At 44.1% G+C, this 27,314-nt stretch overlaps 1 protein-coding gene across 1 annotated transcript in view; it reads left to right on the forward strand.

The window, feature by feature from the left end:
* GPX3 (glutathione peroxidase 3) overlaps positions 1-26,977 on the forward strand; it is a 43,019-nt gene extending 16,042 nt beyond the window's left edge. Inside the window, exons 2-5 of the mRNA XM_073649813.1 lie at positions 15,308-15,461; positions 22,681-22,798; positions 23,107-23,206; positions 25,790-26,977. Of these exons, the coding sequence (XP_073505914.1) occupies positions 15,308-15,461; positions 22,681-22,798; positions 23,107-23,206; positions 25,790-26,032 (615 nt within the window). The 3' untranslated portion in view covers positions 26,033-26,977. The remainder of the gene's footprint in view (positions 1-15,307; positions 15,462-22,680; positions 22,799-23,106; positions 23,207-25,789) is intronic.
* Positions 26,978-27,314: the final 337 nt, after the last annotated feature.

Raw genomic sequence — 27,314 nt, forward strand, 5'->3', positions numbered from 1 at the left:
GAGGAGGTGCTTTAAATAGGGAAAGTCCTCCGGCCATTGGCCGGGGACTTTTAGGATGGCGCGCGTAACCCCTTTCGGAGGGAGGGAGGGAGCGCGTGCACGCGCGCACCCTGAGCACAGTGCCCGGGCAAAGCTGCGTGCACCAGCAGCAGCAGTAGCAGAGAGGCCGGAAGACGCCGGACCAGGACCGCGGCGGTAAGGGGGATGGCGTCTCTGCCTGGCAGGGGGCAGAGACGCCGATGCTACAACATGAGAGCTCCCGTTGCTGTTGTAGTTGTCGGCCAGTGTCAGGATGTAATCCTTCATGACATGTGTGTCAGCGTTCTGTAATGAACACTACATGCACGCGCGCGTTCGTTCACTGTGACTGGAGGAATTCAAGGGACAGCAAAATGCGGCTGGGTTCCGCAGAAATGACTATCACGGGCCGCAAACAGCTTGTGCGCCGGAGGTTCCCCACCGCTGCTGTAGATAGTTAGGGCAAGTTTGAGTTCAAGTAGGAAGTGTCTGTGAGCAGTGCAGCCATTGTGGGTAAACTACAGAAAAGCAGACTAAGGGATAAGGGAGTAGCGTGACATTGGAGTGACCAAAGAGAGAGTGTCCTTGCACACTAAAAGGAGTTCTTGGATAGGACCACGTGTCACGAGAAACCCTGAGTTTGCAAAACGCAGAAGGTAATAGACCTAAACAAGACTGAGCTCGTGGGACTAATCGGGGACCCCAGCAGTAGATCCAGGGCGCCAGTAGTGGAAGAAATAGGATGCAAAACCGCTGAGCAGGTAGAGATTTGCTGATCAGGACTGTGGTGACAAGCTAGCCTGTGATGAAGTAGGGCGAAACAGTGTGCTTCACCGGTCCTGGAGTAGACTACAGTGGAAGGAAACGATTTGTGAGAAAATGCTTTACACTGTGAAGGAAACGTCCAGAAGACTTTGTACCTGCTACCCCTTGTATATAACCTTTAGCAAGTTACCATTCAGTAAAGACTGTGTTATAGAACGGGAGTCTCCTTCATTGAACTGCAAAACCTATGGTCCTAACCGGCCAACACCATCGGCTACAGGCGGCCTGCACAGGCGCAAGGCCCTCAAAGCATCAACACCCAGCCAAGACCCACTCTTTCATGTATACATATACACCAAGCAGTCCAGTTAGTGACACATTGCTGGAATCAGTTCCTCTGCCCTTTCATCATGCTGCTCTTGTGACGCCTCTTCTCGGAAGCCCTTTTCTTTACCCTGGGAGATGGGGGACTCGGAGTCGGGTCCTATGATGTAGAGATGGGGTGCAGCCGTGGCCCGGACCTGACCCGTGCTCAGGGCCGTCACATTAAAAAGGATGGTGTGGGCTTATCCGGGCTGAGTGGCTGATTTACGACTACGCCACCTGTGGCACCTGGTGAGGGCCACCAGCGCCGCTGCAGTCCGCTGAGGCATGGTGGTACGGCGGCCATAGTTATTACTACTCCCTACAGGCGGAGCAAGGCCTCAGGGCAGAGGGACAGGATGGAGAGGGGTAGTAGTAGAGGAGAACGGATGCCGCGTCACGCGGTGTGGCGCAGAATAAACAGTCCGGAGGCCATAGGGGTGAACTTCCAAGGCTTTACTCACTTTAGAGATGGCAGAAGGAAGGCGACTCCCTGCTCCCCGCGGAGTCCTGCGGTCACCAGGGATGGGGGTCCGACAACCTCCGAGTAAGTCCAGCGTTCAGTCGGGACCCTACACCAGAGTGTTCCTGAACTACAGACCGAATCCTTCCCTGTCCGTGTGTGTGCGAATAGGCCGGGTCTCCCTCTGAGCTCCTCTCAGAACAAGGGCACGGGTGGCAGCTCTGCTCCGTCCGATACCCGGTGGGATCCTCAGGGCCTACCGGGCTTTCCCGACCAGGACTTAGAGTAGCAAGGTCGGGTGTCGGGGGCTGGTACCCCTCTTGCAGCCGGACTCCCTCTGAATATATCAGCATGGCGAGGACAGGTGGCGTACGCCGCTCCGTCTGCATCCTCCCCAGGATCCATTTGCTGTGGAGCTACACTCCTAAGCTCCGGGCCTTCTTGGTCGTAGTCCTTGACCGGGTCGAGACATTCCTCGTCTGCAACCTGCCCCTCGCCCCAAGGTCAGGGTACGAGGGCTGTGTCCCCATCCGCTGCAGGCCCACACAAGATCCACGCTCAGGGTGGGAGATCACAGTAGAACAGTCAAAAGAACTGACTAACAAGGACCAAGAACTAAGATGGCATTTTATTAAATATGAAATTTAAAGTGTAACTAAATTGTAAGTCCTTCACCCTCACCCACTAACTGGTTCCCCTCACTCTTGGTTCCCCAGTCTCCCTGTAACCAGGGGGGCAGCACCTAGTGCGTTCTAGCCCCCTCTGGTGGAGAAATGTGGTGTTGGATGCAAAGGTTGGGTCACGACTATCACACTGTTCTTACCTCAGAGGAGGAACACTACACTCCATTAGAGAAATGCAGCATCCCTGTGGCGGTCGAACCCTCTGGGGCGCCACACTCTCATAGTAAAAAACCTGGATAAAAAAATGCAAAAGCACAATAGGGTCTTATCCAAGTAGAAAAGAGAAATCAAAGGGTAAATATGCTAACCTCATGGGGATGTGCAAGACAAAACCACTAGAAATGCATAAATTCCAGCTGCTGCAGTTTCCAAAGAAATGTTAGACGATATATGCCGAGAGCGATGGAAGTACCCTGTCCTGCTGAATAAAAGACAAGCCATGATGGGATGAAGAAATGCTGGTTAATATCAACGCGTTTCAGAGTCACTCCGACTCCTTCTTTCAGACAACCACAGATATCTTTAGACTTTTTACCTCTGGTTGTCCTGAAGAAGGAGTAGGAGTGACTATGAGGCTAAGTGCCCACGATGCAGAAATGCTGCATATTTTTTCCGCATCTCCCTGGCAGGAAAAACGCATGCGGATTTTACATGTGGATTTTACATGCGTTTTTCCTGCCAGATAGAAGTGTTTGTCAAGCGTTTTTGCATGCATTTCTGCATGCGGGTTATCAAGCGCTTTTCCAAGTGATTTTAGCATCACTTGGAAAAGTGCTTGACAACTTGGTCACACTATATAAATCCATGCAATCGGCATGGATTTATATAGTGTGACCAAGTAATAGTTAAAAAAAAAAAAAGAAGAATGGTGAAAAATAAAAAAGAAAGATTATACGTACCTTCCGATGGCCGCGGTCTCCTTCTCCGGTGAGTCCGGTCTCCCTGGTGTCTCGCGGTGGTGTGAAGGACCTGCGATGATGTCATTGAGTCATGTGACAGGTCACACGACCACCGTCGTCAGCGGTCTCGCGGCCTCCGACGTCAGCATACGCGTGACCTGTCACATGACTCAATGACGTCATGTCAGGTCCTCACACCACCGCGAGCCGCCCAACACACCGCACGCATCGCTGAGGAGGCCGGGGGACATCGGAAGGTAAATATAATCTTCATTTTTTATTTTAAAATCTTTTTTTTTTTACAGGTACGATGGTACCCAGGTCTGGATGAGAGTCTCCTCTTCTCCAGACCCGGGTACCATCCGCACATTGAATCGCTTCATATCCGCGAGTGCACATGTGGTGATGCGGATATCAAGCGTTTCAATGCAAGTCGATGGCGGCAATTACGCTGCATGTCCGCAAAATTAATGGACATGCTGCGTATTTTTCCGCAATGATAATCCGCAGCAGAAATTTCCGCAGCATGTGCAGAGCACATGCGGATTATCATTGGGCACCATGGGGCACGTATTACCAAAAACGCTTGAAAAACGCATAGTGGGCACACAGCCTGAAACGCGTTGACATTAACCCAGCATTTCTTCATCCCATCGTGGCTTGCCTTTTATTCAGCAGCACAGGATACTATCATCGCCCTTGGCATATATCGTAAAAATCTGCTGTCAGATTCCCTTTAACTAACTTAATAGTGGGGCAACAGCCCAGCGTGAAGGTCCAGCTCTATAGTGGGGGGACTCATAGTGACATGCCACTTACTATAGGAAACATGAGAAGAGATCTGACTATACGCTATATACAATGTACAATATACACACTGTAGTAATATTGTCTTACATACTTACACCTCCCCCATCGCCGCTCCTGTCATTGACATTCATCAGCAGACACTTGTCAGTAATTCCTGGTAACACGCATTCATGATAAATCCTTAGAGCATACCCTAATTATAACGACACCATTGGACATCATTGTGCTGGGATTAGATCTGCCTGAAAGTCACATTTCATCTAATGGAAAACTACTATGTGCATGTGATTAGACTCTTCCAGAAGACATTAATATGCAACCCTAGCTTCACATGAATAGCAAAAGTCCAGCATCACCGGCCTCCTTAGCTCAGTACGAATCATGCAACTGTGCTGCCTAAAGGGAATCTGTCGCCAGGGTTTAACTATCTGAGAGCAGCATAATGTAGAGACAGAGACCCTGATTCCAGCGAAGTATCGCTTACTGGGCTGCTTACTGAAGTTTTGATAAAATCACTCTTTTATCAACATTATCACTAGTGGACTAGTAATTCTTCTACCATGTAGTCCTGAATATTCACGAACTCTGTATAACCCTGTGTAAACTGTGCTGATTGGTAGCTTTCTGCCTACGCAAAGTGCACACAGAAAGCGGTCAATCAGTGGTGTGGACAGGGCTAAACAGAGCTCAGCAATCGGAGAACTGCTAGATCTGCAGCAGATAAAACACTGATTTGATCAAAACTGCAGCAAGCGGTCCAGTCAGTGACACATTGCTGGAATTAAAGTATCCTAAGGTGTATGCGCGGAGAAAGGCCAAAGAGCGCTGGCACATGTGCAGTACAATGTGAAGTACGCCGCTGCGGGAGTGCGATGGAGGACACTGTAGATGACATAGGTGTTGGTCCTACATTATATGGGAAACCTCAGCTTTCACCAGAATTATCATCATTCAGACACTATGGGAGAATGAACCGTGTGACCTGGGAAGTACAGCAAACCATTATCTGCATCATTACAACATGAAGAACAAAGCATACAAGGGAGGTCATAAAATATGTCCTAGTAGACCACGCCATACGCTGTCTGCTAAAGAGAGTCCTCATATTGCTGCACGCTATATGCGTCGCAGGGCAATATTCACTTTACACTAAGCCACTTCTGTAACCTTGCCCAGTCCTTTATATGAGCTCACACAGAAACATTACTCCTAGTGAAGCCCTTTAATGTTTCCACAAAGTAACATAGAACTTTCACATTCTACACACCGTATGATGCCCCCCACACCGTATGATGCCCCCCACACAGTATGATGTCCCCCACACAGTATGATGCCCCTCACACAGTATGATGCCCCCCACACAGTGTGATGCCCCCCACACAGTATGATACCCCTCATACAGTATAATGCCCCCCACACAATATGATGTCCCCCACACAGTATTAGGCTATGTGCCCACGATGCAGAAATGCTGCATATTTTTTGGGAGGCTCGCGGTGGTGTGAAGGACCTGCGGTGACGTCATTGAGTCATGTGACAGGTCACATGACTCAATGACGTCATGGCAGGTCCTTCACAACACAGCGACCCATACAGCAGACCAGACGGAGGGGAGAAAACACCGGGAGGACATCGGAAGGTGAGTATAATCTTTATTTTTTATTTTAAATTCTTTTTTTTTTAACAGGTTCTATGGTACCCGGGTCTGGAGGAGAGTCTCCTCTCCTCCAGACCCGGGTACCATTCGCACATTGAACCGTGTGATATCCGCTTGTGCAGATGCAGTGATGCGGATGTCACGCAGTCCAATGCAAGTCAATGGCGGCGATAACTCTGTGTGTCCGCAAAATTAATGGACATGCTGTGTATTTTTCCGCAATGATAATCCGCAGCAGAAATTTCCGCAGCATGTGCAGATCATTGGGGACCATGGGGCACGTATTACCAAGCGTTTTTTAAGCATTTTCGCTGCGGAAATTCCGCGGCAAAAATGCTTGAAAAATGCATAGTGGGCACATAGCTTAAGGCTCTCCCAAACAGTATGATGTGTCAAAAATACTGCTTCACACACAGTATGATGCCGTCTAACTGCCCACCACACATAGTATAATATCCCCAAACAGTAAGATGTGCCCTAAGTACTGCCCAGCACACAGTATGATGTCCCCACACAGTAAGATGTGTCCTCAGTACTGCCCAGCACACAGTATGTCCCCACACAGTAAGATGTGTCCTCAGTACTGCCCAGCACACAGTATGATGTCCCCACACAGTAAGATGTGTCCTCAGTACTGCCCAGCACACAGTATGATGTCCCCACACAGTAAGATGTGTCCTCAGTACTGCCCAGCACACAGTATGATGTCCCCACACAGTAAGATGTGTCCTCAGTACTGCCCAGCACACAGTATGATGACCTCACACAGTAAGATGTGTCCTCAGTACTGCCCAGCACACAGTATGATGTCCCCACACAGTAAGATGTGTCCTCAGTACTGTCCAGCACACAGTATGATGTCCCCACACAGTAAGATGTGTCCTCAGTACTGCCCAGCACACAGTATGATGACCTCACACAGTAAGATGTGTCCTCAGTACTGCCCAGCACACAGTATGATGTCCCCACACAGTAAGATGTGTCCTCAGTACTGTCCAGCACACAGTATGATGTCCCCACACAGTAAGATGTGTCCTCAGTACTGCCCAGCACACAGTATGATGACCTCACACAGTAAGATGTGTCCTCAGTACTGCCCAGCACACAGTATGATGTCCCCACACAGTAAGATGTGTCCTCAGTACTGCCCAGCACACAGTATGATGTCCCCACACAGTAAGATGTGTCCTCAGTACTGCCCAGCACACAGTATGATGTCCCCACACAGTAAGATGTGTCCTCAGTACTGCCCAGCACACAGTATGATGTCCCCACACAGTAAGATGTGTCCTCAGTACTGCCCAGCACACAGTATGATGTCCCCACACAGTAAGATGTGTCCTCAGTACTGCCCAGCACACAGTATGATGTCCCCACACAGTAAGATGTGTCCTTAGTACTGCCCAGCACACAGTATGATGTCCCCACACAGTAAGATGTGTCCTCAGTACTGCCCAGCACACAGTATGATGTCCCCACACAGTAAGATGTGTCCTCAGTACTGCCCAGCACACAGTATGATGTCCCCACACAGTAAGATGTGTCCTCAGTACTGCCCAGCACACAGTATGATGTCCCCACACAGTAAGATGTGTCCTCAGTACTGCCCAGCACACAGTATGATGTCCCCACACAGTAAGATGTGTCCTCAGTACTGCCCAGCACACAGTATGATGACCTCACACAGTAAGATGTGTCCTCAGTACTGCCCAGCACACAGTATGATGTCCCCACACAGTAAGATGTGTCCTCAGTACTGCCCAGCACACAGTATGATGTCCCCACACAGTAAGATGTGTCCTCAGTACTGCCCAGCACACAGTATGATGACCTCACACAGTAAGATGTGTCCTCAGTACTGCCCAGCACACAGTATGATGTCCCCACACAGTAAGATGTGTCCTCAGTACTGTCCAGCACACAGTATGATGTCCCCACACAGTAAGATGTGTCCTCAGTACTGCCCAGCACACAGTATGATGACCTCACACAGTAAGATGTGTCCTCAGTACTGCCCAGCACACAGTATGATGTCCCCACACAGTAAGATGTGTCCTCAGTACTGTCCAGCACACAGTATGATGTCCCCACACAGTAAGATGTGTCCTCAGTACTGCCCAGCACACAGTATGATGACCTCACACAGTAAGATGTGTCCTCAGTACTGCCCAGCACACAGTATGATGTCCCCACACAGTAAGATGTGTCCTCAGTACTGCCCAGCACACAGTATGATGTCCCCACACAGTAAGATGTGTCCTCAGTACTGCCCAGCACACAGTATGATGTCCCCACACAGTAAGATGTGTCCTCAGTACTGCCCAGCACACAGTATGATGTCCCCACACAGTAAGATGTGTCCTCAGTACTGCCCAGCACACAGTATGATGTCCCCACACAGTAAGATGTGTCCTCAGTACTGCCCAGCACACAGTATGATGTCCCCACACAGTAAGATGTGTCCTTAGTACTGCCCAGCACACAGTATGATGTCCCCACACAGTAAGATGTGTCCTCAGTACTGCCCAGCACACAGTATGATGTCCCCACACAGTAAGATGTGTCCTCAGTACTGCCCAGCACACAGTATGATGTCCCCACACAGTAAGATGTGTCCTCAGTACTGCCCAGCACACAGTATGATGTCCCCACACAGTAAGATGTGTCCTCAGTACTGTCCAGCACACAGTATGATGTCCCCACACAGTAAGATGTGTCCTCAGTACTGCCCAGCACACAGTATGATGTCCCCACACAGTAAGATGTGTCCTCAGTACTGCCCAGCACACAGTATGATGTCCCCACACAGCAAGATGTGTCCTCAGTACTGCCCAGCACACAGTATGATGTCCCCACACAGTAAGATGTGTCCTCAGTACTGCCCAGCACACAGTATGATGTTCCCACACAGTAAGATGTGTCCTCAGTACTGCCCAGCACACAGTATGATGTCCCCACACAGTAAGATGTGTCCTCAGTACTGCCCAGCACACAGTATGTCCCCACACAGTAAGATGTGTCCTCAGTACTGCCCAGCACACAGTATGATGTCCCCACACAGTAAGATGTGTCCTCAGTACTGCCCAGCACACAGTATGATGTCCCCACACAGTAAGATGTGTCCTCAGTACTGCCCAGCACACAGTATGATGTCCCCACACAGTAAGATGTGTCCTCAGTACTGCCCAGCACACAGTATGATGACCTCACACAGTAAGATGTGTCCTCAGTACTGCCCAGCACACAGTATGATGTCCCCACACAGTAAGATGTGTCCTCAGTACTGCCCAGCACACAGTATGATGTCCCCACACAGTAAGATGTGTCCTCAGTACTGCCCAGCACACAGTATGATGTCCCCACACAGTAAGATGTGTCCTCAGTACTGCCCAGCACACAGTATGATGTCCCCACACAGTAAGATGTGTCCTCAGTACTGCCCAGCACACAGTATGATGTCCCTGTAGCACCCTGAGGATTCGGCTGCTACAGGGGTATTGCACCTCAGCCAGAGGTGTGATATTCCACTCCCGGGTAAGGATGGAGTATGGGACTGAGCTCAGAAAGCTGCATGCACTACACACATCCCATTTCCGAGGAACAGACCAACGGTACTCCCACTTAGAAATGTGCAGGTACGACCGAGTCTGTTCCTGGCTGGAGTGGGAGGGGGGTGGTACATCCCAGTAGTGTAGGGGCAGATAGGGGGAGCAGCCTGGGTAAAGATAGGAGCTCATTGGGTGCTGGTCACCTGAGCTCACACATAGAGGGAGTATTTAAGGTGGGCACCATCTAAGATCAGGGTCAGTCAGTCAGCCAGTCTTTGCAGAGAAGCCAGAGGAAGAGAGCAGAGGAGCAGAGCAGCCCCAGGCCAGAGTGAGAGAGGAGAGAACGAAAGACCCAGAGGGGGAGAAAGAAGGAACTCTGAGAGCCCAAATATAATCACAGGGTGAAGAGTTGGCAACAGGGTACCGGATCCCAAACTGGTGGGGGCTACAGCATACCTCAGCCAGAGACCGGAGGCCGTGGGCAGCATCTGCCACGGCCACCCACCATATCCACCCAGAAGGCAGACCACGCATAGGGTCAGGGAACCCAGAGGCAAGGGTTCGCCAACAAGAGGCCCGAGGGAGCCGGACATAGGTGGATCCCTGGTGGGGAAGGCCAGAGACGAGGACAGGACAGAAAGGGAGCTCAGAACCACGCTCCAGAACTACTTGGGGGTTGGCCGAGTCCAGGACCTGGTGGACGCAGCACGGCTCGGGTGGTCACTCAAGGCCGGAGTGACCGGAACATCTGCAGTAAGTAAAAACCCTGAACTGCACAACCCGACTCTGACTCTCATTACCATCCTCCCTGCACCTCCACAACCACCATCCTCTGCACCTGACCCCCCTGAGGCTATACCCCTCTCGTTGGGGGTTATACTACCTAAGCTGCACAAACACCATCAGCCTCAGCGGACCCTGCTGCAGCGGCGGCCGTAGTGACCGCAATTCAACGGGTGGCGTAGTCGACATAAAGAACTTTAGTAACATCAGTAAGGACTGCCACACACTGAGCTTGACACCCTGGGCACGGACCGGGTCACAGCCACTCGGAGACTACAACCCCCATCTGATCCGGCTCCGGGTATTCCCCTAAAGAATATGGCCCAGGGGGCGCGTCATCCCCACACAGTAAGATGTGTCCTCAGTACTGCCCAGCACACAGTATGATGTCCCCACACAGTAAGATGTGTCCTCAGTACTGCCCAGCACACAGTATGATGTCCCCACACAGTAAGATGTGTCCTCAGTACTGCCCAGCACACAGTATGATGTCCCCACACACATGCATCCCACTTGCCTGTGAATTACCTCCCTGCTCTTCTCCAGAGCTGCTCTAGAATGAGAATGTCATGTGACCTGAAGGTCCTAGTAAGTCTTCATATAGGCGGAATGATGTAGAAGGAATCTGATGATTACCTGATTCACCATTCTGTTTACCTGTCCTTAAGACACAGATATAGTTGAAGCCAGGACATATTTTCCGACCTTCCAATTCGGGACTGTCTTGCTGGATTCGGGACAGTTGGGAGGTTTGTCCAACACCCCTTCTCAACAGCTAAGGTTTAGAGAATTAAGCCGTCTGCAATGTCCCTCTCTACAGTCAGTGACTGTAAAATATATCCATAAAAGTTTTTTAAGTGCTTCAATCTTTACCTTCAGAGCATTGTTTCCGATGATCGTCAACATGTCTATTTCCTTCTCTTTTTCTTCTGTAGCCTGAACAAGTCGCGACACTTTTTTATTCTTCTTTGTGCATGTTGCTGTTGATCTACCAAGCTTTGTCTCAGCTGTTTAATCTGCTCCCTCAGAAGGTTCCTCTGTCTTTCCATGTTGTACAGTCCTTCAAAGTAGTTGTCCACTACTCGGACATCCTCTTCTTAAATATTATATTCTCCATTGTGAAATAAATGAAAAAAGATACTCATCTCCTGCTCCATTCCAGTAATTTTGGCGCTGGGTCTACTGAGGCTTGTGTGACATTGTTATGCCACCTAAGAGCTGCTGCAAATCAGCGACCACAAATGGGCTGCTTCAATCACACCTTCTTCAGACGAACCTTGGATCTCCGAAGGAAGTGTGATTACTGCAGCCCATCAGTGACCAGTGATAGGCTGCAGCAAGACCCAGCGCTGACATCCCTGGAATGGCACTGGTGCGGAGGTGAGTATCTGTTATCTGTAATATTTAAGAAGGGGTCGTAAGGATAGTGTCCTTTTTGTGGCATCTAATATATGCTCTACTTCCTTTATTGTGTGACCTTCTATGTGCTACTTTGGATTGCCCTGTCAATTTCTGACCTTCTGTGGACTCCTACTCAATTTCTTTTCTTCTTTGGTGTTCATCTATTAGCCTGTTTTTCCAAATTTCAGTGTATTGTATCTGTCACGTAAACTGTATAACAATATGGTTGGAACATTGCTGTCTTCTATAACCTCACCCACTGATCTCAGTTGTGCAATTACTTTTAAAATGGCATTTATGTGCTCCTGCGTAGTTGTTCTTTGTCTCAATTTGTGCACTTTCCTAAACAGCAAATAACTTTCTGTTTAAACTGGGGTTTTTTTCTTGCAGTTTTTGCAAATCATCCCACATGCCCCAATAATTTATCTGTATGAGCTGGTCAGCCTCAACTAATAACTTTCTAATGGCTCCTGTCTATCTGTTTTTCTTGTCCTGATTATTAATCTGTGGTCTCTCTGTAGTAATAAATCAATCTACAGTAATATGGTTAAATAGCAGACAGACAGGAGGGGGATGCAGCTGCAGTTTCTTTGTCTGTAAGCATTTTAGTATAATAATATGAAAGGAGGCCGTAAAGCTGGTGAGTTTTTATGTGTGGCCTTATGACCTCTGGTGTGAATTCCAGCACAAGGATGATACAGCACTGCCATAAAACTAGTCTACTCAAAGTGAGACAGGAAAGCGTAATGGTAAGGGGTATATGCTTTAGGCTTCACAGCTACATGGTATACTTATAAAACTGGATAAAATAATACCTTGATATCTGTGATCCGATGTCTTATTCCAGAGAAATCCATGTTTTTCTTAATATGTAAATGAGCAGTTAAGATCTATGGGCCAGACACAGATCTCCCTGAGAATCTGCCTCCAGAGCTTATTGTAAATGAAAGGGGGAGTTACCGGTGTGAGACATGTAGAGCAGACTGTTAGTCATTACATGTCTCACACTGGTAACTCCTCCTTTCATTTAAAATAAGCGCTGGATTCAGAGTCTAATTTATATGGGGGCTTAAGATTGTTTTATTACAATGGACACCTTACTATTTGTATTTATTGGCCCACTATGGTAGGTTGGATGATAATATCGGGAAATTACAAGTTACAATGGACCAATCATTTCTCCTGACATATAATACTTGCATTTGCCATAAGAACTCTTCGTTGTGCCATTCCTTTAGTATTTCTCCTGGAAATGTATGAATAAATTGACATCTTGGTGTAAATATTCCCCATTACAAGTAGGTGTGTTCCTACATCCTCTGACACTTTTCAATCAGGGTACAGGCACACCCCTTGACAAGAAGATTGGACCAACCCTTTGAATGGTCATATTTCAATATGATATTTTGATAGTATCAAAGGGGATCAAATATTCAGAGACTACAACTGGGGTGAGGATATAAAAGACGGCTTTCTGAATTCTGCTTATCTATCATGGCTTTGTAATCTAGCTGGCATTTCAGTTCTTTACCATACCATGTGGATGTTTCCAGGAGGAATAACAGAAGTATAGATCAGTGCAGAGTTCTAATGTAAGATACTGCAGAATTTACTAAAACAGACATTTTAGAAGAATGAATAATCTTTAAAGGAACAGTAAACCTAGAAGTGAATGATAAAAGTGAACACAACTTGCCTTTAGCATTTGTCAGTCTGCAACTCCCAAAACAATCAATCAGGTAGAAATATTGGTCCGATAACAGCTATGACTGTAATAAAACAGTGGCTCATGGTGAGCAGGTCTCCTATTACAAAAATGTGATGGGGCAGAGCTCCAGCTGCAGGTGGAGACAGGTCTGATCTGGGGTTGGGAGAAATGGATAATCTTTTCTTTCACAACTTCTCTATATATTTCTCACAGGTCATATTTCAATATGATCAAAGTGGATCAAATCTTCCGGGGTGAGGATATAGAAGACGGCATTCTCATTTATGCTTAATGATTATCCATCATGGGTTACCTAAAACCCCAAAGCTTGTAATCTAGATTGTATTTAAATTCTTTACCACTTACAATACCTTTGTTGGGACATTCATTTTTAGATCCAGAGGCTGAAAGTTGTGGATTTAGTATCACAGCTGAGAACCACGTAGCAAATTGCCAGAAGCAGCTTTATACTGCACATGAAAGTTACCTGCTCTATCTTTACTTATTACAGAACCACAGCAATTCAAGAGTTGTGCATTGCCAGAACACAGCCTAAGGCCACGTTCACACGATCAGTATTTGGTCAGCATTTTACATCAGTATTTGTAAGCCAAAACCAGGAGCGGGTGATAAATACAGAAATGGTGATGTGTTTCTATTATACTTTTCCTCTGATTGTTCCACTCCTGGTTTTGGCTTATCAATACTGATGTAAAACACTAACCAAATACTGAACGTGTGAACATGGCCTTAGGCTGTGTTCCCATAATGAATTTTTCATGAGTTTTTGACATTGCTTAAAGAACACAGTGTCTTACAGTTCCAGCAAAGTGGATGGGATTTGTAGAAATCTCATGCCCACTGGTTTTTTTTTGTTTTTTTTTATATTTATTTACGCAGCATAAACTGACCTATAGGCTTAAATGTGATGCGGAAAATCCACAAGTAAAAAATACTAAGTAATTTTATCAATAAAGTTTTATCAAAGCCAAGTAACAAAAGCACTAAAACATGACATAAAAAAAGAGATAAAAATGCATGGATAAAAAACGCAATGAAAAAAAGTGACCAAATTTAGCTAATTGGTGCAGATCTCCGCAACATCAAAAACGCATAGAGAGAATGTAGCGTTAGGGTATGTTCACACAGAGTTTTATTTTTGTTTTTTTTGGAGAAGGATTCTGGTCTGAAATTCACATAACTCTTAGAAGAAGCTTCTCATTGATTTCAAAATGAATACTCGCCTCTAATGGACATGGTTTAGTTTTTGGTGTTTCTGCTTAAAAAAAAAGCTCTAAATTTGACTGAATTTATTTATGCAGGAAAAAATGTCCCATACACAAAAACACAAAAACACTGTATATAAAAAAAATTTTTTTCCTTTTTAAGAGGTTTTCTTATGTCGCATTTTCAGCCAGAGAAATCCAACATTGGCTTCATGGGAAAACGCCATTAGAACAGAAAAAGGAGACATACAGTCATGGCCGAAAGTGTTGTCACCCTTGAAATTGTTCCAGAAAATGATGTTTTCCTACCAGAAAATTATTGCAATTACACATGTTTTGTTATAAACACATTTATTTACTTTGCGTATTGGAACAACACAAAAAAAAACCTGAGAAAAAAGGCAAATTGGACATTTCACACAGAACCCCAAAAAATGGGCCGGACAATATTGTTGACACCTTTTCAAAATTCCGGGTAAACAACTTTGTTTCAAGCATGTGATGCTCGTTCAAACTCACCTGTGGGAAACCAGATAAAAAGGGGAGACTTTGACTCAATCTTCGCATTGTGTGTCACACTAAGCATGGAGAACAAAAAGAGGAGAAGAGAACTGTCTGAGGACTTGAGAACCAAAATTGTTGAAAAATATCAACAATCTCAAGGTTACAAGTCCATCTCCAGAGATCTTGATGTTCCTTTGTCCACAGAGTGCAACATGACTGTATATAAATTTTTAGGCATTTATGCATGGAGAAAATTTTTGACTAATGAACCTATTGAGCGAGAAAAAATCACATCATGCACAAAAAAAAACATTTTTTATGTAAATTTTTCAGCCTCAAAAATTTACATCAAAGTATTGATTGTGAACGCACCCTGTAGGCCTGCAGGATGATACATTTTTCCTGCACTGATACATTGTAGCAAAATATCTGGGTAGAGTTTTGTGGTTGCTAATGCTATTGATTTCTGTTTGTCTTAGGTTAACTGCTACGATTCTGTCGCTGGAACGGTCTACGACTACGCGGCCCTCACTCTGGAAGGGAGTCAGCTCATCCCCTTTAAACAGTACAAAGGGAAGACACTCCTGTTTGTGAATGTGGCCACGTACTGAGGGCTCACCATGCAGTACCTAGGTATGTTGTGAGTAAGGCCGAATCATAGACTTGATTATGTTGGATATTCGTAATAATCATTACATAATGCTTTATCTAGTTTTTAGACCTGTGGCTGATATTGATCATTATCTAACCATCTTGATGTTAGTATCTTAAAAGGAATCTCTCAGCAGGCTTTTGCTATTTAATCTGAAACCAACATCTGTCACAAAATGAATATAGTCACTCCAAACAATTAATATACTAACACACATAACCCCTTAAGGCCAGAAAACAGGGATTAATTGGAGACACAACACAATTGAAAGGTAAAAAAACATATTTTATTAATCAATTCATTAAAATTAGTGTACTTACACACATATATTTAAAAATTAAGCAGGAAAATGAATTTATCAGCAAAGCAGGGACAAATATGTGGGTCTCAAACCAAAGGCTAGCTATATAGGCTAGGCAGACTAAAGACATATATTAAAAGATATTAAAGGTATCCTTCTACAGCCCAAATGATGGACCAAAATACACAAAGTGCTAGCACTCAATATATATATATATAGATCTCCAGGCAAGGGCTAGTAATATTAAACAGGCAAACTAGAGATATATATTCAAAAATAGGATATTATTCTATAGCCCAAAATAATGGACTAGTATATATAAAGTGCTAGTGCCCAGTGTATGTTCATCAGAGTTTATAGTATTGCACATAAAGTTACCACATATGCTTATTGATCGGTCAGTATGAATAAAACTACCTATTGATATAGTCCACCCTCTTAATGAATATATTGCCAACATTAAGGTACTAGTTAATGGAAAGTTATTGGAAAGCCCACAATCATATCAATATGAATAGAAATGATATAGTCCACCCTTTTGACAGATATATTGCCAACATGAAGGTCCTAGTTAATAGAAAGCCCACAATCATGTGGATTCAAAACCGGCAAAACACCGGGACCATAGTAAGGCATAAAAAGCAAGGAGACATTACCTATCGCCAAATGGAGAGAGAACCTATGACCCACAGTTCCTGCTGCTGCACCCCGACGACGCCGTTTCGCCACGCTTCTTCCAGGGGGCGTTCACTACTCAGGTAAAACTGCTCCTTTAAATAGTGCCTGTGACCAATGGAATCCCCGTTCGCCCATGTCAAAGGGTGATGCGGGCGCATGGGGCGCCGTTCAGCTCTACGTAATGAAAAGTGACTTCCGGTTCCGGCGCTTGGAACGCAAGCGTGGAACGCATTGCCTTCCACCATGCGCCGATCCGGAAGTCAACGAGGGCTGACAGCTGCGCATGCGCACCCACCCCGCCGGGCTACATGGGGACAGACCAAATATATACGGCATATACCGACCCGGTAATGATAAAAAAGGGGAATATAGAAGATATCCCGGGTTCCATCCACCATCCGAAATGGGAAGAAATGAAAGAGATTATATATGTATACATACATGCATACAGATTAGTATATACATATGCATGTTGTGCACAAACATAGAGGACGCCCTTATATCCATAGGACCCATATAAACAAGGGGTAAATTGCCATTCTAAGGGAAAGGAAGACAAAAGAACGAGGAAAAGGGGGAAAAAAGAGAAAAAAGGAGAAGAAAAAAAGGGAGAAAAAGGAGAAAAAGGAGAAAAAAGAAAAAGAAACCATGTAGACATGAACCCCCCCCTTCCCCCCCCCCCCCCAAACACAAACACAAAGAGGTACATTTATGTTTTTTACAGGATTGGGATATAATTCAACATGTATAGATATCAATGCACATCAAAACATATATAGATGTACTTCGTCCATTCTGTAGCACATAGGTCTCATCCAGAGTTGACGTCCTTTTCTATTCAACTTTTGTGTGGTCCCAGGGAAAATAGAAATCCCCTTTTGTACTGTAAAATCACAACCTCGGAACCCGTCCATGGATCATAGATCATCCAAAGGCATCCGGCCACGTCAGTATACTAAGGAGCAATAAAAACACTATCAATATACAAAATATACCCATTAAAACCCGGAGTTAAAAACATATACAGCTATCCAGAAGGTACCCTACAAAAAGGCGGCAAAGCCCAAATTTTCATTTAAACCCTGTGGAGAGATTGGTTTGAGACCCACATATTTGTCCCTGCTTTGCTGATAAATTCATTTTCCTGCTTAATTTTTAAATATATGTGTGTAAGTACACTAATTTTAATGAATTGATTAATAAAATATGTTTTTTTACCTTTCAATTGTGTTGTGTCTCCAATTAATCCCTGTTTTCTGGCCTTAAGGGGTTATGTGTGTTAATCTGAAACCAGCCTAATGCAGGGAGAGAGCTTGTGTAGTTTCACTATAATCAGTGTTTTATCAGGAGATTATCACTGCAGAACTAGGTGTCATGTGCCAGACAATCCAGTAATCTGTGTAACTCTGCCCCCACCACTGATTGGCAGCTTGCAGTGTCCACAGAAAGCTGCCAATCAGTGGTGTGGGTGGGGTTATACACAGCTCAGCATTCAGAGAACTGCTAGAGCTATAGCAGATAAAACAGGGATTTTATCAAAACTGCACCAAGCGACCCATTAAGTGACACATCACTGGAATCAAGGTCTCTGCCCCTACATCATGCTGCTCTCAGATTACATAGCAAAAAAAACCTGCTGTCAGATTCCCTTTAAGAGTATATATACAGTGGTGTGAAAAAGTGTTTGCCCCTTCCTGATTTCTTATTCTTTTTCATGTTTGTCACACTTAAATGTTTCAGATAAATTTAAATATTAGACAAAGATAACACAAGTAAACACAAAATGCAGTTTTTAAATTAAGGTCTTTATTATTAAGGGAAAAAGAAATCCAAACCTACAGGGTCCTGTGTGAAAAAGTCATTGCCCCCATGTGATGATACAGCATAAAATCTTAATTAGCCTATACGATTAGATTTGTTTATCTAAGAGAAATACCTTATTGTGTTTAATTAGACATTGCTGGCTGTATTTTATTAATGTTCTGCTTGCTCGTCAGTTTATGTACACTAATTTAACTTGTAAAGTGTCCAGCATTCCACTAATCTCATTAGTATCTCAGGAGCCTCTAACCATTGTTAAAAAAATGTCTAGGCCCATTGTGTAAGTTTTCAAAGAAGATCCAGTGGAGCCTTCACCACAGGGAGTCTCACATATAGACCCAGGTGATGAGGTCACCTGAGAAAGATACCTCCATTAATGCACACTTAGCTTTGGGGGAGGAGGGTGAGACCAGTTCTGCCATTCAGGGGGCTGAACCCAGAGAAGCAGAAGGGACATGTGTTTTTGTAGCAGTCAGACTTGAAACAGAGATTGGAGAAAGACTCTACAAGGAGAATGTGAGACATCCCTCAGGACAGAATATGGATTGCATGGCATTACCCAAAGATACATAGATTTGAATTCTATAGGATTCTAGCCTAAGGGTACGGCCCTGACTGGAAAGATACGGATCTGCTCCATTAACCATCAGAGAGACATGGATACATTTTGGGGAGACCAGGGTGGAATGAGGAAGTCACCTGGCCCCATGGATATGTTGTTTGGGGTTGTCAGGAGGGACCCACCGGTCGCCTGCAACCCATGGAAACTCTCGGAGAGGCCAGGTTGGGACCCTCAGGTCTCCTGGTCTTGTACCTCAATGGACTGCTAGCTTCCTAAGCTTGCCTCTACCTCCTCTTTGTGGGGGCCCGCCAGAAGTGGGGGGCAACTGGTTGAGGTAGTCGGCCCTGGAAGTCTCCAAAGTCACAGCTGTTCTATCCCAGTCGGGTGGAGAAGGGTGAGACTGTGTAATGTTGTACCATCTTGAGTATTTGCTGGAACTGTTCTGTGTGTTTATTGTCCGCTTTGTGGTTCAATAAAGTATTGCCACGCTGTATTACCCTCACCCTGTGTTGTCTGAGTAGCATTACGCCCACGGAAGACCCTGGGTCTTCACACCCCCTAAACCTAATATCTGGTTGGGCCACCCTTAGCAGCAACAACTGCAATCAAAAGTTTGTGATAACTGGCAATGAGTCTTTACAATGCTCTGGAGGAATTTTAGCCACTCATATTTGCAAAATTGTTGTAATTCAGCCACATTGGAGGGTTTTCGAGCATAAAAAGCCTTTTTAAGGTCATACCACAGCATCTCAATCTGATTAAGGTCAGGACTTTGACTAGGCCACTGCAAAGTATTTTGTTTTTCTTAAGCCATCCAGAGGTGGACTTGCTGGTGTGTTTTGAATCATTGCCCTTCAACATAACTCAAGTGCGCTCCAGCTTGAGGTCACGAGAATTCATGGTTCCATTTACCACAGCAAGTCTTACAGGTCCTGGAGCAGCAGAACAGCCCCAGACCATCACACTACCACCACCATATTTTACTGTTGGTATGATGTTCCTTTTCTGAAATGCTGTGTTACTTCTATGCCAGATGTAATGGGACATACACCTTCCAAAAAGTTAAACTTTTGTCTCGTCAGTCCACAGAGTATTCTCCCAAAAGTCTTGGCGAACATAAAGAGGTTTTCTGGTAAAACTGGGGGGAGGCATTATGTTCTTTTTGCTCAGCAGTGGTTTTCGTCTTGGAACTCTGCCATGCATGCCATTTTTGCCCAGTCTCTTATAGTGAAGTCATGAACACTGACCTTAACTGAGGCAAATGAGGCCTGCAGTTTTTTGGATGTTGTTGTGGGGTGTTTTGTGACCTCCTGGATGAGTTGTCGCTATGCTCTTGGAGTAATTTTGGTTGGCCAGCCACTCCTGGAAAAGTTCACCACTGTTCCATGTTTTTGCCATTTGTGGATAATGGCTTTCACTATGGTTCGCTGGAATCCCAAAGCTTTAGATATGGCTTTATAATCTTTTCTAGACTGATAGATCTCAATTACTTTCTCATTTGTTCCTGAATTTCTTTGGATCACAGCATGATGTCTAGCTTTTGGGGATCTTTTGGTCTACTTCACTGTGTCAGGCAGGTACTATTTAAGTGATTTATTTGAAGACAGATGTAGCAGTAATCAGGCCTGTGTGTGGCTAGGGAAATTGAACTCAGCTTCCCAAAGATGTGAAAAACCACAGTTTATTTATGTTTTAAGGAAGGAGGGGCAATCACTTACTCACGCAGGGCCCAGTAGGTTTGGATTTCTTTTTCCCTTAATAATAAAGACTTTCATTTAAAAACTGCATTTTGTGATTACTTGTGTTATCTTTATCTAATATTTAAATTTGTTTTGTGATCTGAAACATTTAAGTGCTAAACATGCAAAAGAATAAGAAATCAGGAAGGGGGCAAACACTTTTTCACACCACTGTAGAAGTTGAAACTGGACCTGTTTCCTTAGGGTATGTTCACACAGAGTTTCTTTATGTGCATTTTGAAACCAATCTACTTCAAAATCTACAACAAAATCCACACCATGGAGTATTTGAAGCTGTCCTTGAAGCGGATCTGTTACAAATAGGAATTGTCCAAAGTGGACGATTTTCCATCACGACACCCGTTTTCTCACTGTGGCCTTTTCGGATCGGTTGTGTTGTTCGTGCAATTAGCATTCATTGTAAAGAATAAAAAGTGTTTAACAAGCTAATATTGGACAGTGTTATGTCAATAGGATCTTTGTAGCTAATGTGCGGACGCAATGAAGTCCTTTTGTATTTTCTCTCAATTATCTTGGAGTTAACATAAGGGCTATGATGTATTTGCAAAAAAAAACAGAGGCTTGAATATAAGCAACAATCCTTTCTGGAATACTGAGTTTGCAGAGGTGGCCACTGATTCAGGACCATCATTTTTCGCTATTGAGGAGAACTGCTCTCATTTTGGTGGACCTAGCACATTTTTCATGTGTTACACAGACAGCCTACTGCTTTAAAGAGGACATGTTATTTGTCCAAAAAATGTAGTTAAATACCTTGTAAAAATCCCTGCGCTCCCCTGATTCTGTCGCTTTTTTCCATTTCATGCTGTGTCGCTGCATTGCAGAGATATCCACATTTTATTCTTCTGGAGCACAGAATGTGAAATCTCTGCTTTGCGTCCAATTGAGCGTTTCTTCAGTCTTCTCTGGGGGCTGAAGCACTGCTATGTACAGCGCAGGCAATCGGACGATCGCAGCTTCAAGTCCCCTAAGGGGACTATTAATTAAAGAAAAAAATGTAAAAAAAAAACAAAAAAACCACAAGTTCAAATAGCCCCCTTTTGCCCCGTTGAAAATACAACAATTTAAAAAAAAAATTAAATAATCTGCGTAAAGGCGTAATGAGAAAATTATATTTCTTTATTTTGGTGATCAGTGTTTTTGCATACATATTTTTCCCTTTTTTGTAGAGAAAAAAACCAAACAAACCACCAGAATTACGTTTTTTTGGCAGCCGCAACATTGCAATAACAGGAGATCAAAACATCGGATCTACCCCAAAATGATATCAATAAAAACGTCATCTCAGGGTGCAAAAAATAAGACCTCATCCCGAAAAACTGAGATGCTCTGGGTCTCGGGAAAGGGCAACAAACACAAAAACCTTTTTTCATATAAATTTCAGATTTTTTTTTATATTGACAGAAATATAAAAACTTATGGCTTTTGGAAGGAGAGGAAAGAACGAAAGCGAAAAATGGAAATTGGCCATGACGTCCAGGTTAAAGGGTCAATTTCTCCATGGGCGGTGCTGCAGGAGAATAAGCCAATCAGTAGTAATTGTTCCAGAGTGTACAGATGATCAATGATTACACAGTTTGGTGGTATCTGGGACTTGGCTTCTTCATTCCCAGTGGAATTCTAGTTGACATAGAATAGCCTGGGCTGTATATATAAGGACAGATGTTTTAAATATGAAATAAAGTATTTATGCAAATTTCCTCTTCAGAGAGGAAGAGGACCTGAACTATAGTGCTACCTATTGGAAGTAGCAATCCTAAAAGTTAATATCGACCCTTTAACTAGCCTTACCACACGACTTCGAGATTAGGATAAAAGCCAAACCAGAATTTCTATTTGCAGACACAGGTTTCGGGGTATTTGCCCTTCCTCTGTGCAAAGCAAGAGATCTGATTTAGCTGTATGACAGGCCTCGAATTGGGGTCTAAGGACTCATCTCTCCTTGTGGAGAGTGACATGCCAGTGTAAGGAGACTTATAGGTCTTGTAGTGCTTCTCTATGAAAGTAAATATGCAAATTAGGAAAGGCATTACACCCTTAGACAACAAATAATGTATTTTATACTGCTATCATTTCAGAACTGAATGCACTACAAGAAGAACTAGAACCCAATGGGTTGGTCATCTTGGGGTTTCCTTGCAACCAATTTGGTCTACAAGAACCGGGAAGTAATGAAGAAATTGCCTTAGGATTGAAGTAAGTACTAAACCATTCAGCTGGTGGTACAGAAGCCATGTTAGAAGTCTGGAATATTAAAAGTATAAGGATTAGGCTATATTCACATGTCCGCATGTTTCCAAACCCAAACTCAGCAGTCAGACCCAAGCCCAGTCTGGAAATCATGGACCATAAAACATCTAAAACATGGACATGTGAATGCAGCTTTAGCCAGTGGTCATCAACCTGCGGCTTTCCAAGTGTCGACATATAACTCTCCAGTCATGCTGTGACATTGTAATATTTCATAATGTAACACGCACGCCAATCTTCTTTGTTTTCTACAGATATATTCGTCCTGGTAATGGCTTCACTCCAAATTTCCAGATCTTTGAAAAAGGAGATGTTAATGGGAAGAAAGAGCAGAAAGTATTTACCTTCTTGAAGGTATCTATAACTTTCCAGGTTCAAAACACATATGGCCAATGTCAAGGTGTCCATGAATTACTTTTCGAGCTTCCATATTGAAATCCTCCACTGATACGTGGGTGCAGATTTTCGAGTTGGGCATGATAGTTACTGGCCAATTAACCATTATCAGTCACCTTACAACTAGAGCCACCTTTAAAGACATAGGCCACAATTCATGAAGACCAGAAATAACCACGCCAGTCTTGATGAAGGGGCATGCTGGAGTCAGACGATCCTGATTCATTCAGAGGCATCTGAACTCCGTGCTCCTTATCACAAATCTCAGGGACTGGAGTAAGGTTTCTGGCTTAAGTCATGAATTTGACGAGAGTGCGTCACACCCTCGGCAAGCAGCCCACTTTGACAGAGCTGGGCAAAGCTGGCATGAAAACGGCAAAAGGTTGAAAAATGTTTCATTAACTTTGCATTGCGCAAAAATTTAGCGACTTTTCAAAGCGATATATGTTGTAATAATTTTTGATAAATTGGAGCCAATATACCGATGTAGCAATCCATGAACAAATACAGTTGTGCTAATAAGTTTACATACCCTGGCAGAATTTTTCCTTTCTTGGACTTGTTTCAGAGAATATGAATGATAACAAAAAACTTTTTCTCCACTCATGGTTATTGGTTGGGTGAAGCCATTTATTGTCAAACTACTGTGTTTTCTCTTTTTAAATCTTAATGACAACCAAAAACATCCAAATGACACCGATCAAAAGTTCACATACCCCAGTTCTTAATACCATGTATTGCCCCCTCTAACATCAATGAAGTCTTTAGTGGTAGTTGTGGATGAGGTTCTTTATTTTCTCAGATGGTAAAGCTGCCCATTCTTCTTGGCAAAAAGCCTCCAGTTCCTGTAAATTCCTGGGCTGTCTAGCATGAACTGTGCGCATGAGATCTCCCCAGAGTGGCTCAATGATATTGAGGTCAGGAGACTGAGATGGCCTCTCCAGAACCTTCACTTTGTTCTGCTGTAGCCAATGACAGGTCAACTTGCCCTTGTGTGTTGGATTGTTGTCATGTTGGAACATCCAAGTACATCCCATGCGCAGCTTCCGGGCTTGATGAGTGCAAATTTTCCTCCAGTATTTGCTGAAAATATGCTACATTCATCTTTCCTTCAACTGTTACCAAGTTTCTTGTGCATTTGCAGCTCACACATCCCCAAAACATCAGCGATCCACCTCCGTGCTTTACTGTAGGAATGGTGTTCCTTTCATCATAGGCCTTGTTGACCTCTCTCCAAATGTAACATTTATGGTTGTGGCCAAAAAGTTAAATTTTGATCTCATCACATCAAATTACCTTGTTCCAGAAGTTTTGAGGCTTGTCTATGTGCTGTTTGGCGTATTGTAGGGAAGATACTTTGTGGCATTTGCGCAGTAATAGCTTTCTTCTGGCGACTCGACCATGCAGCCCATTTTTCTTCAAGGGCCTCCTTATTGTGCATCTTGAAACAGCCACACTGCTAGTTTTCAGAGAGCCCTGAATTTCGGCTGATGTTATTTGTGGGTTTTTCTTTGCATCCCAAACAATTTTCCTTGCAGTTTTTTGTTGGTCTACCTGACCGTGCTTTGGTTTTTACAGAGCCCCTGATTTTCCATTTGTTAAATCACAGTTTGAACGCTGCTGAATGGCATTATCAATTCCTTGAATATTTTTTTGGTATCCCTTTCCTGTGTTCTACAATTCAACTACCTTTTCCCGTAGAGCCGTTGACAATTCTTTTGCTTTCCCCATGACTCACAATCCAGAAACGTCAGTGGCCGGATGAAAGATGTGAGAGCCTGTCTGGATCCCAGAAACTCACTCAGCTTTTATGCACACACACTGATTACAAGCAAACAGGTCACAGATGAGGATGTTACCTTTAGTAGCCATTCAACCGCATTTGTGTCAAATTCTGTGCATGTTATCAGGCCAAAATCACCAAGGTATGTGAACTTTTGATCAGGGTCATTTGGATGTTTTTGGTTGTCATTAAGATTTAAAAAGAGAACACACAGTAGTTTGACAATAAATGGCTTCACCCAACCAATAACCATGAGTGGAGAAAAAGGTTTTTTAGCATTCATTTTCTCTGAAACAAGGCCAAGAAAGGAAAAATTCTGCTGGGTATGTAAACTTTTGAGCACAACTGTATTTACTGTGTGAAAATTGCTATTGCGCAACATGGAAGCGCCAATACGAATTATAGGAGTAGCAATGTTGCATCAATTTTGTAGCAGTTCAAGACAACATTAGCTACATCAGTATATCTTTTAGATGTATGTCATGTATGTAATGCTCCACAAAGAAAACCGTTACCCCTTAGACCTCAAGTATGGACCGTGATGCAAGGACTGGCTGCGGGGCTCCTGACCTGGACTTGGCCTCATCGGAATACATAAGGCTATCGTTAAGCTTGGATCGGAAGACCTGGAGCCTGTCCATGCACTATGGTCCGTACGCGGACGTCTGAATGAGGATCTAGTGAGTGTGTTTGAGAGTATAACCCAGGAACTTATCTAAGTAAAATGTAATAACATGCTCCCCATCTGTTCTTCTCAGAACTCCTGTCCCCCTGTCGGCGAGGTCTTAGGCCAACCATTAAATCGTCTCTTTTGGGATGATCTCAAAATCAATGATATCAAGTGGAACTTTGAGAAATTCCTCGTTGGGCCAGATGGACATCCCGTGAAACGATGGCATCCCCGAACAACGGTCAACCAAGTCAGGAAAGATGTGATCACTTATATGAAATCCCAGTCGGAACTTCAAAGGATTATGAGGATGGAAAGAGAGGAGAAGTAGACACCTTCAGGCTTAATATTCTGGAGCTGGTGTATACATAGATATATATTTGTGCTCTTTTGTGCCAGATCTTTGAGCAGTTGGCAAGAGACGGAAGGGATTCTGGAGATGCCATCATTATGAAGGATAGGTCAGAAAGCACACATGTGTGGGATCTATCTAGAAACCAGAATTTTGGTAGATTGCCGTTTAGTGCATTCCGGCAACTCTACCAATCTGGGATGGGCGCTCTGCGAGAACCGGAGGTCTTGTGCTTGCTGCTCAATGGTGAAGCTTTATTTGTGCTGGTACTCAATAAACATTGTTTGTTCATACACAACTTTTTGCAGTCTTACTAGCCTACTTGGTGGAAAACAATATTTTGAGAATTTGCTGTGCAAATTTAAAGGGGAATCTATCAGCAGGTTTCTGCTATGTAATCTGAGAGCACTATGATGTAGTGACAGAGACCCTGATTCTAGTGATGTGCCACTTACTAGGTTGTGTTTTGAAGTTTCGATACAATCAGTGTTTTATCAGCAGGAGATTATCACTGCAGGACTAGGTGTCTCGTGCTTCCTGGTCCAACTACACACTTCCTGGTCCCTACTAGTTAGCACCTTTGTCTTTATACAGTGTAGTCAGAAATATGCCCATCAGTGGTGTGGGCGAGGTTATACAGGGCTCCGCATTCAGAGCTCTGCAAGATCTGCAGAAGAGAAAACTGGATTTTAATCACAACTTCTGCACCCAGTAAACTAAGTGACATAGCGAAGGAATCAGGATCTCTGCCCCTACATTATGTTGCTGTCAGATTAAATATCAAAAACGTGCTCACATATTCCCTTTAAGACTACTGTCCAAAAATTATGATGGAACATACAGTGCTGTTCACCATTATTGGCACCCCTTCATTTTTTTCATAGACTGTACAATATCTTAAGAAATAAATAGAAATGTACCAAAGTTATAACCTCAGGATTTTTTATTTAGTGGTCCAAAGTAATACAACAATAAAACATTGAAATTGCAACATGGAAATTGAAAAACAAAGAAGAAACAGAATAAACAGCATGTGCAGGAATAAAAGGCACCCCAAATTAATACTTGGTTGCACACCCTTTGGCATTGCTGACAGCCTCCAAACGTTTCTTGTAGCCATCTATAAGCTTCTTGTACTTCTCAGCTGGAATTTTCTCCCTCTCTTCCTTTGCAGTTTGTTCAAGCTCTTGAATGTTCGCAGGGTTCTTTTCTCCCAATGGCAGATTTCAGCTCACCCCAAAGATTTTCAATGGGATTGAGT

This window comes from Phyllobates terribilis, unplaced genomic scaffold (assembly GCF_046119375.1).
Source record: "Phyllobates terribilis strain yellow unplaced genomic scaffold, ASM4611937v1 Scaffold_10__3_contigs__length_209671492, whole genome shotgun sequence".
In the NCBI taxonomy this organism is placed as follows: Eukaryota; Metazoa; Chordata; class Amphibia; order Anura; family Dendrobatidae; genus Phyllobates; species Phyllobates terribilis.